Genomic DNA, 12,123 nt, shown 5'->3' on the forward strand with positions numbered 1-12,123 from the left:
GATTTACCAATCGGAGTGTTCTTGGTGCGTGCCCACCGACCTGCTCGATGAAATAGATTGAGTATCCGGGAGTTCAAAGGACCAATCGAGGAACCCTTGGGTCGATGAAACGATCGAATATGCATGAATCGAGTTTGCACCGAAATCAGAATTGAGAAATTCCACGCTGCGTTAAATGACCCGGTGTCCGCACACTGCACTGGTAACTTAGTCCAGTACTAGTGTGAGAGCTTCAGGCCAGCAATGGCTTTACACGTCAGCAGTGTCTTCAAGCAATTGAGTGCAGTGAACTTGGGTCACAAACTTAAAAAAAAATAGCAAAATGTTTTTCAAACCTTTAAGGTGATGGAATAAATTGCCAAGTAGTGGGATGGAGAGCAGGACTTTTAGGGACCTTCAGGTCTAACCTTGATGTGATTTTGGTGATTTGAGTTCATTTGCGTGGTTGAGTAGCCAGCTCTCATTAGTTTGATGGTCTTGGGTATCAGTTCATCACATGCCGTATTCACAGACTGTAATTGACAGGATCTTCCTGTGGTGGATGACTGAGTGGCTTTTGAACCAAGAAGTCCCCCACCTTTGTGCTTCAGACCTTAGAGGGCTGTGAGCAGTGGAGTGATGGACTCTTCTGGTGTGAGAGCTTCAGTCCACCAGTGGCTTGTCAGATCAGCGTCTCCAAGCAGTCGACTAAACTGGAATAATATGTTGGACAGTCGGACATTTGGGACCTTTAAATCTTAATTAGATGTTAGTTTGGCAAGTGGAGGTGAATAGGATGGATGCAATTTTTGAGCTGGATGTCCAGTTCTTGTCACAACTCTTCTCCCAGTCCTGATTGCCAGTTGATTACATGCCATACACTCGTGGTGCCAGTTCAAACTTTTATTATTTGGCTTGACTCCTTTATCACAACACTTGGGACACAATTGGTTCCATTTCCTCGATTTTCATAAATGGAGTCCAGGCAGATGAATTGATTTACTCGGGGTCACAGTGTCTATAGTGGGATTTGAACCCACAACCTCAAGGTTTTGGAGTCTAAAGCCTCAACCGCTACACCACAATGCCTGCCTTGGTGGTGCTGATGACCCAAAAGGAAGAAAGCATTTGTGTGTCTAAGCAGGACTGGTGACCCGGCTGGGACTTCTACTCGTGCAGACCGCTTCCATAACACCCCTCTCTTCTCACAGGTTAAGTATGGTGCATGTAAGACGCTATACAAATGTATTTAATCGAGCAGCTCTAGGCGCCAGGTTCCGTTAGCCCGGTGGTTACAGCCGTCAAATACGCCCACCCGACGCCCCCCACATCCATGGCTTGATGTGTCAGTCGGCGTGGGGGCACTTTTAATTCAATTCATCGTAAAACAACAACAAAAAAAGGCAAAACCAAGAAGGTCGCCCACGCCTGTTAGCGACCTGTCACACCTCGCCGGCGTCTCTGGCCAATTAGCCGTGGAAAGTCAGACCCCCGCCTTGACACGCTGCGGCGGCCACCTCCTAATTGTCTCCTCCGAGCATCTTGACGGATAAAGTGTCATCTTCCGATGGGCGCGCGCTTTGTTATTCGAGAGCTCGGCCTCGTTCGCGCGCGCGCACGCGAATCCTCGCGCTGCGCATTCCCGTAACTCTGTGGCTCGGCTCCTTTAAAAACGTCTGCCCTGTAAAAGTTTAATGAATAAATCAGCAGCTCAGATCCCTCCGCCTAATTGATGTCTCCGTTGCCAGCCTGGGCACTGCCCCCCGCACCCCCCCACCCCATCCCCTCCCTCCCTCACTCTCTATTTTTTTTCAGATCGCATCTCCTTCCGCCGCAGTCTCCGGCAGGCAGGAGCAGGGACCAGCAGCGGAGCTCGCTGTCTGCAGCACTGGCACTGCACCTTCTCCCCAGCCCGACAGGAGTCCTACTTCTGCACATCGAGGATAATTCCGTTTGGCTCTAAATTGCGTTTTTCGCCCCCTACGCGTCCCTGATGTGAGCGGGGTAGCCAAGAGTCCTGGGAATTGCAGAAGAAGAGGAACAAAGCGAAACAATGGGAGCGTTTGGAGTGATCCTGGGGATTTTACATTACATAGGAATCTACATCCAACTTAGCGCCTCGGCGAAATCAGGTGGACACCCGGACGCGCCGAATCACATCTCCGACAACGGTAAGCGGGGCTGGCCAGGTGTGCACGGCTCAGCTCAGCCAAAGTCCGAATTTGCGCTTCATCCGCTGCCCGTCTTGAGCAGCGATCGAGCGGCCGCCGGGGCTTGGTGGTGGGCTTTGGTTGTCTGTGCGGTGTCGGCTTTTAAAATGTGAAATGGGAGAAGGAAAAAAAAAGTGAAAGCAGTCGGATAAGCGTGGACGGTGCGGGTGCGTGTGAACCCCGAGCTGCTCCTACATCCCTCCTCCCCAACCACCATCACCACCCTGGTGGGTTTTGCGTGATGTTCCACAGACTGTTCGCATTGGAATTGGGGGAGCCGGAGCAGTTGGGAAGTGGGTGATGGGTGCGTGCGTGGGTGGTGGTGGTGAGGATGACGGGGTTGTTTGTCTGTCTGTCTCTCTGTCCCTGTGTCTGTCTGATGCGTGACGCCACTACAAAAGTGAAATGTCGGGGTCGCCGTGTGCGACTACAGGTGACAAGCGAGGGAAGTCGTGATCCCTTCTCACGGGCATTGTATCGAACGACTGGCCTCATGGGTGTTAATTTAACAATCGCGATGTATTTTAGGATTCGAAAAAGAGTGAGAGAGGGGCGTGGGGTAAACGCTTACCTATTCGGGGTGACGGAGTCAACCCTGGCAGCACTGAGCGCAAGGCAGGAAGCCGCGCCAGCCCGTCGTTCACTTCGCGATTTGAACCGAGCCGTCCCGCCCACTTCAACTTGGTGGGCTCTCGGGCCGTAGCTCTCCTTATTTCATTTAAACTCGGCATGGACGTCTCTTTTTGCTGCCTGCTCTCCTGGCCTCTGCCCTCATCGAATTGAATGTCGTTTTCCTGGCACTGCCAGGCTGCCTCTTATTTTGAGCACAGCATTGGACTTCTCTTTAGAGACTTAAAAATCAATCTGCATGTGAGGACCGCACTTTTTTTTGTACCTTATTATGTTTATGATATGGAAGTGCGTATTGAGTTTATAATGTATTAATTTTCACATGCCGTTTGTTTGTTCTTTTTATTTTTTTCTTTGACACCTTGTAAACCACATTGAGCTCCGTATGAAAAATGTGTCGTTGCAATAAAATGTTGCTGTTAAGATTTTCACGTCTGACGTGGAAGGCGCTATACAACACCAAATGGCTTTTTTTTTCCTTTTCCTTGTCTCAGCGTGAATGAATACATGAGACGTTGAGTTCCTTCTACGGGGTAACGCGTTTCCGACAAAATAATAGGTCATGACAAGATAAGAGGATGCGCCTCCACAACTTTTGCGATACGCGGAAGGTCGGGTGGCTGCGTGGAGAAGCCGAGACAACCGGGCCGACAAAATAAGGGGGGGGGGGGGGGGGGGTCTTGGAAAAAATGAGCGAAGACACCACTGATCACGCACTCCTCGGATTCCATCGCGGCAATAATTAATAATTTTTAAAAAGGAAAGGAAACTGATGTACCGAACAGTCGAACAGGACAATCTGATGTGCGGAGGAGGAACGGGGCACAAGTTCGGCTCCGGTTCTCGCTTAATTCCGCCCCAATCCAGCACTAGATGATGGGGTCACAAAATGGATGGCAGTTGAGGGGAGAAGACTGAGCAGATATTTAAAAAGAAAACAAAAAGGTGGCTTCGTGCAGCGTCAATGCCATTTCATCGACCGTGACGGTGAGGTTTGTGATTTGTGACAAATGGTGAATGTGGCTGGAGTGGAGTCTGGCCGATGTTTCGGTGAATTTCACGTTAAGTCCAATTTGAGAAGTGGAATTGTGTGAGAAAATAAAAAGGCAACCCGCTGGCTAAATAAACAAGTGTGGTTTTATATAGCGCCTTTCAAACCATCACGCTTCTCCCGTTCGATTAATCCCATCCTATATCTCGATTGCATGGGGGGCACAAGTCAGGACATTACGATGGTAAAGACAGCCGAATACCACCCCCCAAGCCGCAAGCACCAATTAACATAAACGGCCTGACTTGTAAAAACTGGGACGCACGACAACGGTAACACGGGGAGAACGTGCAAACTCCGGCACAGCCTCGGGATTCGTGAGACGACGGCGCCTCATTGTGGCCATCGCGCTTAGACATTCAAGTCCAGTCTCTGACACTAAACACGAACAAAGGGAGAGCTGGCGGACTCCTCGCCGAACCCGCGACTCTGTCCGGTTAGCCAAAGGGATTTCAATCATCACCGAAACGGTAAATGTGAGCGCTGAGAGTGTGGGAAAGGCGCTATATGAATGCAGTAGTTTAGTAATGTTAGATTTGGATGGCACAATGGAATGCTGCTACCTAGCAACACCGAGACCAGGGGCGGCGCCAATGATGTTCCCGGTGTGGAGTTTGGTGAACCAGCGAACCGGTTTGTGATCTGTAATGGACTGGCGCGCTGTCCTGCTGATGTCTCTGCCGTCCCGCCACTGTCCCCGCCTTGCGTCCGGTGGCTGCTATGACGAGCATTAGCTGCCTAGATGGATGGCTGGATTATGAGGGCAGATCGATCGATAGATGAAAGGCACTATATGAGATAATTAGAACTTTATCGTGCGTGCGGGGGGATTTGGCCTTTTACAGAAGCGTTTAAATAAATGCATACATAGTTGAGATTTGACAGTGGTCGGCAAACAGGTGAACCCACGACCCCGTCCGGCTACCCAAACTTAATTAAATATTCACCGAAACGGTAAATGCTGCGGTCGCCGAACGTGGGAAAGGCACTATATGAATAAAACGTATTTATTATCGGGGCTGTAAGGGGCCTTTTCACCAATAGCCCCACTGAACTCCTCCTCCCCCGACCAAGAGTCAAAATGGCCAAGGGAGAATCCCCACCTACCCAAACCCCAATTAAACAGTGGAGTGAAATGGTGATGAAGCGATGAGTCTCACGCCGAAATCAGGAGTGAGAAATGCCGCTCTGCATTCTTGCATGTCACCCGGGTGGGGGGGTGGGGGTCTCAATCCAGCTCTGATGATGATGGTGGTGATTATTATTGCTATTATTTAATTTTCAGCGTATGACTGTATATGTATGTGTACTTTTCTACTTTTATTTTTCTATTTTTATTTATTGATCACTCCTATTACTTTATCAGTATGCTGCTGCTGAAGAATGTGAATTTCCCATTGGGATTAATAAGGTATCCTATCTATCTATCTATCTATCTATCTATCTATCTATCTATCTATCTATCTATCTATCTATCTATCTATCTGTGTCACCTTAGATACTGGTAGACTCGGCGCGGGAGTCGAACTCGGAATCCGCGGGGGCAGCAGGATCACCACGCATATAAAGCGCCTTTACCAGTGCGCACCCTCACATGGCTTTTTAACGCGCCGAAAGTCCCGTAGCTCATCAAATCCTTGTCTGACCGAACCGCCAGGCGCACCTGAGAGACCAAAAAAAAAAACCTGTAACTGGGGCTGCGGATCAGGGGGTGCAGCATGTGTGATAGAGCAATAGCAAGGGGCTTCCCCTCTTCTGTTCATCTTCTCTTTCACTTCCCCTACCACCTTCTCCTCTTCCTCTGCCCATGCTGTCAAAGCACTGCGCTCACCTCCTCTGTGCTCCCGGGGTCGTCAGTTACTTATAACCCACTAATTAAATTCTTTTAAAGTAGGTACTGCGCTGTTTATGGTAATTTAACAAAATAGAATAAAAAAACTAAAAACTTTCAACCCCTTTCAGAATCCACAGACCACCATTTAAGCCGCAAGTCGTCGTCTCCCCGATTTTGGCCACCGGACGGCGCGAATCGTTTTGCGTTAAACGCTTCATTGTAGCGAACAGTTGTAACGATCCCTCATATCAATAATAATAATAATAACGTTTTATCAGCTTTTAGCATCCACTCACGACTCTGAATGTCCCCGCCGGGTGGCAGAGTGGTGGCTCTGAGGCCAGGGATCTGCACTGGTAATCGGAAGGTTGCCGGTTCGAATCCCGTAAATACCAATAGGGACTCTGCTCTGTTGGGCCCTTGAACAAGGCCCTTAACCTGCAATTGCTGAGCGCTTTGAGTAATAAGAAAAGCGCTATATAAATGCAAAGACTTATTATTATTATTATTCCCGGTTGGTTCCTGCTCCATTTCTCCAGCAGTTGCCGGGTGCTGATCCGCGCCGTTAGGGATCGGAGAGCAGATGACTGAGCTACGAATTATTTGTCGAAACGAGCGCAGACCAAGTAGAAGGTCGGGGGCGCCTGGCATTCATCTTCACCGTTCGCGGGGCAGGTGACACAAAACGCGACCTGCCGGCTTGACACCCGTCAACAAAGCCAGCTGATCATACGAGTACCGCTCATAAGGCCCATCCCGAACCCGACTGACCCTCTTAACGCTAACTGGTTCTTTAATGGCACTTTACTGGGATATAAGTGGTCCCTTTTGCCGAAGGACCGTGCCATGCTGCGAAGGGTATTCATCGACAGAACGAGCCCGAGTGAGGGTGGGCAGCAGGGGTCCTATTTAGATTTTGACCAATCTGAGTGTGTGTTTGAAGCTGATGCGGATCTAAATCAATAATAATAATATTAATACATTTTATTTATATAGCGCCTCTCCCACGCTCAAAGGGTCTGTTGAGAACCAAAAACGGTTCATCTACGGTATCGCTCTACTTTATAGGGAGAATTAGGAGCGGTTGACACCAAATTACCGAATATTGACATTTAAACTCGCCCAAAGCCCACTGCAGCCCGATAGACTCATTTAAGGAGTAATTAAAACGCAGTGTGATTTTTATATAGCACCTTTACAGAGCTCACTTTTATAAAGCGCACAAAATACACTAAAGATAATTTGATGATATTCAAATGTTTATAATTTCCCAACCGAACGGCACGTTTGACCTGCTCAGGGTCGCATACCTTCGCTGAAGTGTTCTGGTAATTTGCAGTTCAAGAATTTAACCGCTAGGGGGCCACACTGCCGTAAACAGTGCAGCACGCTTTTTGGTTGTTTTGGGTTTCACTCTCGCGACCCCAAAGTGGCACAGTTTCGGGACACGTGTCGGGTCTCCGGTGAGGTTAAGGGGGATTGGGTGTCTAAATGTTTAAGGTTTTTATTTAGTTATGTTTACACGGACACAAATCAAATTAGAGACCCCTAGTGGCAGTTTAACCTAAATAGGTTACACACTGCGCTGCACTAAACCCCAACTTTAATGTCCTAACATTGCACCGACTTAATGGTGCTGTGCCCCTTATTCTGTATTCTGGTTACCGTCCAGTGGACAATACTTTATATGGTGATGAATTAATAAAGAATATCATTATTAGTGAATTGAATAAATAAATGAATAGCTTATCTGTCACACACTCCTTATATCTAACAGTCGAACATTGCAGTGTCTGCTGTCTGACTCCGCCCCCATCTCATTGCAGCCACTGACCCCGCCCCTTCTGCACTGAGGGGGTCTGGGAGCCTATCCCATCAGGCATCGGGTGTGAGGCAGGAGCTGTCCCACCACAAGGCGCCTGTCCACCCGTCACAGGTCCAGAAATGGACGGATGGCTGTGTCCGAGTTGTTGTGATTTGTTTGACTCGACAGAGTGCCATTGTCATGTTGTGGCTTTTGAAAGTAAAAGGAATGTCTGGGGGCGGGTGGTCTGACATCTGTCCCCGCCCACAGCAGTCCCTGCCCCTGACCCCACTTCACCCAAACCTCGGCAGTGAGGGGAGGATTCCTGAATGTGGGAGTGGTCCGACTTCTGACTCCACCCACACCAGTCCCCACCACATGTCAAGTGATTTGACTCCTCCCCTGCCGATGTTCCGCATTAAGGGTGCTGGGGTCTTATTGAACCTGGAGCCTTTCCCAGCATGCATTGGGAGTGAGGTCTGGATAGTGTGCCGGTCCATCAAAGGTTTGAAGTAGAATGGGAGGATGGGAGGAAGAGGTCTCACATTGGGGCTTTTCAATGAGCAGATTAGGGTCCACATGCGTGTCGTCTTCTCGGCTCGTATTCATGCACCCCTAGAGGGCGCCCTTGAGCCACTCACTGTATGCCTTCATTCTCTGCTCTCCAGGTCTCTCTACCCATCTGTCTAACCCACCTGTGGAAGTCAGGGTTTCAGGGCAGCAGTCATGGAGGACAACGCAGGATCAACCCCCTTAGAAGGCCCACCCATCCATTTGTGTAAAGACGCTGAGCTTACAACAGCAGTGCGCTTATGGAGGCTCAACTCCCGTACAGACGCCATCCATCCATTTACCAAAGCTGCTGTTTCCAATATGGACGCTTATACCAGCCACCCCTCCCACCTTGTGTAGTGCCATCCATCTATTTACTGTGGATCAGAAACACATTCTTCATCACACACCTTCATCTTCATCACACACCCTCTTCATCTGCTTTCTAAATTTGGTACGCTTGGTGGGCGTGCAAACCCAGTCTAGAGGGCACAGAGTAGGACCCAATTCTGTAGGGGGCGCCAGAGCAAAGGCATCACGCATTTATGAGCCTGCCTGTCTGAGTTTAAGCTGCTGGTGCCGCCCAGCGGGGCTAATGAGGCCATCTCCTCTGCCCTCTCTGGTTGGTGGCAGAAGTTACCCCAATGGGGGGGGGGGCCGCCGTTGGCACAGTCTCAGACTGTTTTCTAATCTAGTTGTTCAGTTTACGGTTGACTTGAACCAGTGCTAATCTGTGGGGTGATAGGTGAGAGGTGGGCACCAATCTTTGAAGGCATGTGAGCGCTAACCACTGCGCCACTGCGCTGCTCCGCACCAGACATTCATAAAATAAGTGCGTGGCTAGAATTAGCACAGCGCCACCTACTGCATGAGCCTGACTGCCACTATGGACTCCCTGATAGCCCACGCGATGGAAGGAGATGCAGGGCAGACGAGCGCATGTGAGATCTGCAGAGGTGACCCCCCAACTTCAGGACATGGAAAGCACAACACCGTGAAGGTCAACGCGTGGAGCGCAGGAGTGAAGCGAATGTTTGATCCTCTGCCACCGCAGTTCTGAGGACCACACGATGACCGAGCGTCACAAGTCTCGTGACACACATGGACACGCTTTGTTTCCATTTGAATTTTTGACATTTGTAACAGACGTTTCTACCGGAGGTGACCCCCCCCGTTCTGTTTATTATCTATGATTTATTATATCGTGACTCCAAAACTGCCAGCCATGCCCACTGCAGGAGAGCCGATCCTGCAGTCGCTATTCTATATAGCGCCTTTCACACCACTTCCTGTTAAGGAACTTCCGAGGGTAGTAATTTGTGGTGCCTTGATTTCATATAGCGCCTTTTCCACATCGCTACAGAAGAGATGTGGTTTGAGGCTTGCTAATTGGTGCCCATTGTGGGACTCTCATGCTTGCGCACACACACACACGCGCACACACACACACACGGGGTGGTCAATGCCGAGTCGCCAATTCACTCAACCTGAATATCTTTGAGTGACTCAACCCGGGACGATCCGTAAAGGAGGCAGTGCCACACACTGCGCCACCCTGTCACTCCGGGCTCGAGGGGTCTGCCGGTTGTCCCAATGCCATTTTACATGACTGTGGATTTGTTAATCCGTGCTGAATTGTGAAAGACCCCAGCATTGCGTACACGAGTTGAATTCAGTGTTGACTTTTTCTGTATTTTATTTTTACTAAACATTCAGAGCCCCGCAGTTGAAACACACCTGGAGTTTCTTATTCAATCCCACAAATTCAACAAGTTTATGTAAGTTGGATTTGCAGACCTCTTGAATTGTCGGACGACGCATTTGGCAGGAAAAGCGCACAACAGCGGCGGTGACTCCAAATAAAGCAAACGCGCGTCTGAGCAAAGCGGCGTTGGATTGGACAGCCTCAGGGCTGGGCGGAGCCGAGCGGGGTGGGCTGGGGCGGGGAGGGGCAAGATGAGAAACTGAAAAGACCAACCGCAGAGGAGCTGAATGTGTGGGAGGTACGAGCAGCCAGAAACCTTGCGGTGATTGACAGGTGAACCCCGCCCCTTGAGGAGCCGCCCACAAAACACAAGGAACACGACACGTGCACCGGGAAATACGGCAAATGACAAGCAAGAGCAGCATTCGGACAAATCGGGGCCTCCGCAGTGAACAACCAAAGACCAAACAAGAACACAGAACCCCAGCAGGGCTGCGGCCCCTCTGTTGAAGACGTCGGCTTGTCAGTCAAGTCTCCATCTCTTCTTCTTTTCTTCTTCATCCCAGTTCTCCCTGCGCTTTTTTTTTTTTCCTTCTTTGTTCTCAGTATAAGCAGTTCAGGGGGCCACCACCAGGGGGGCACATTGGCAATGTCTCCAAGGTGATTTACCCAAAGTCTCTTCATGAAATGAGCAAATAAGGTGGTTGTGTTGATGGCGCAGATGACCCACTGGTGTACTTAGCTGCATACCCAGTGTTGGCACACAAGGAGTTAAAGACTATTCACTGGCGTAGTGAATCGTGAGGTGATTGTTGTTTAGCTCCATTGGTGTAGTTGGCAGGATACCCAAACTGGGAACTTGAGGTAAAGCTCTTTATCTTATAACTTTCTTATTCATGGTATTTGGGGGGCTCAGATGCCATTTAACCCCCACTGGTGTAGTCGGTAGAATACCCAACGTTGCTACCTGAGATGCAGATCATTGTCTTATGCAGAGGAGAAGCAGGAGGATATTTGAGTGGCAGAGATGCGATTTTACCCCCCTAAAAAACTGGTGTAGTCGGCAGGATACCTAAAGGTGCTACCTGAGATATTCAGAGGAGAATAAGGAGGTCATTTTGGTGGTAGAGATGCCGCTTTATTCCACAGCTGTAGTCGGTAGAATCCCCAGAGTTGCTGCTGGAGATAAAGATTATCATCTTGTGTAGAGGAGGAGGAGGAGGAGGAGGTTATTTTAATGGAATTGATGCTATTTTACCCCGCAAAAAACGGATGTAGTCGGCAGGATACCCAAAGTTGCTCCTTGAGATAAAGCGCATTATCTAATTCTGTGAATGAGGAGGTTATCTTAGTTACACAAATGCCCTTTTATTCCACCGGAGTAGTCGGCAGGATGCTCCGAGTTCCAGCTTGAGGTAAAGAGTACCCTGTCATACCAGGAAAAAGGAGATTATTGTAGTTATCAGCCCCACTACCCACTGGTATAGTAGTGGGCAGGATACCCAAAGTCGCTACTGGAGTTAAAGCGTACATCTTGCTGTCTTAAATAGTGAAGAAGGAGGTCTTGGCAGCACAAATGCCAGTTACCACCCTCTCAAACTGGCGTAGTCCGCAGTATACACAAAGCTTACTATCTTATACCATAAATAAGGAGGTTATTTTAAGGGCACGTTTACCCCTAATGTCCTCTTCAGCAGAATATCCAAAGTTGCTACTTGAGATAAAAATGATTGTACTGTAAACAAAGAGGTCATTTTGGTGGCACAGATGCCATTTTCTCCCACTAGTGTAGTCGGCAGGATGCCCAGAGTTGCTACTTGAGTTAAAGTTTATATCCTGCAATCTTATACAGTGAAGAAGAAGAAGAAGGAGGTTTTGGTGACCCAAATGCCATTTATCACCACCCTTCTCTCCAAACTGGCGTAGTCGGCAGGAAACCCAAAGTTGCTACTTGAGATAAAGCTTACTATCTTATATCATAAATAAGGAGGCTATTTTAGTGGCACAGATGCCATTTTATCCCACTAGCGTAGTCAGCAGGATACCCAAAGTTGCTACTTGAGATAAAACGTGTTCTCTAATTCTGTGAATAACGAGGTTATTTTATTGGCACATTTTTACCCCTAATGTCCTCTTCAGCAGGATATCTGAAGTTGCTACTTGAGATAAAGATGATTAACTTGTACTGTAAGCAGAGAGGTTATTTTAGTGGCACAGATGCCATTTTCTCCCACTAGCGTAGTCGGCAGGATGCCCAGAGTTGCTACTTGAGTTAAAGTTTATATCCTGTGATTTTATACAGTGAAAAAGAAGAAGGTGGTTTTGGTGCCCCAAATGCCATTTACCACCTCTCCTCTC

At 48.8% G+C, this 12,123-nt stretch overlaps 1 protein-coding gene across 1 annotated transcript in view; it reads left to right on the forward strand.

The window, feature by feature from the left end:
* The first annotated feature begins 1,772 nt into the window (after positions 1 to 1,772).
* vstm2l (V-set and transmembrane domain containing 2 like) overlaps positions 1,773 to 12,123 on the forward strand; it is a 57,296-nt gene continuing 46,945 nt past the window's right edge. Inside the window, exon 1 of the mRNA XM_028812400.2 lies at positions 1,773 to 2,150. Coding sequence (XP_028668233.1) covers positions 2,033 to 2,150 — 118 coding nt within the window. The 5' untranslated portion in view covers positions 1,773 to 2,032. The remainder of the gene's footprint in view (positions 2,151 to 12,123) is intronic.

Source organism: Erpetoichthys calabaricus, chromosome 10 (genome assembly GCF_900747795.2).
Source record: "Erpetoichthys calabaricus chromosome 10, fErpCal1.3, whole genome shotgun sequence".
NCBI lineage: Eukaryota > Metazoa > Chordata > Cladistia > Polypteriformes > Polypteridae > Erpetoichthys > Erpetoichthys calabaricus.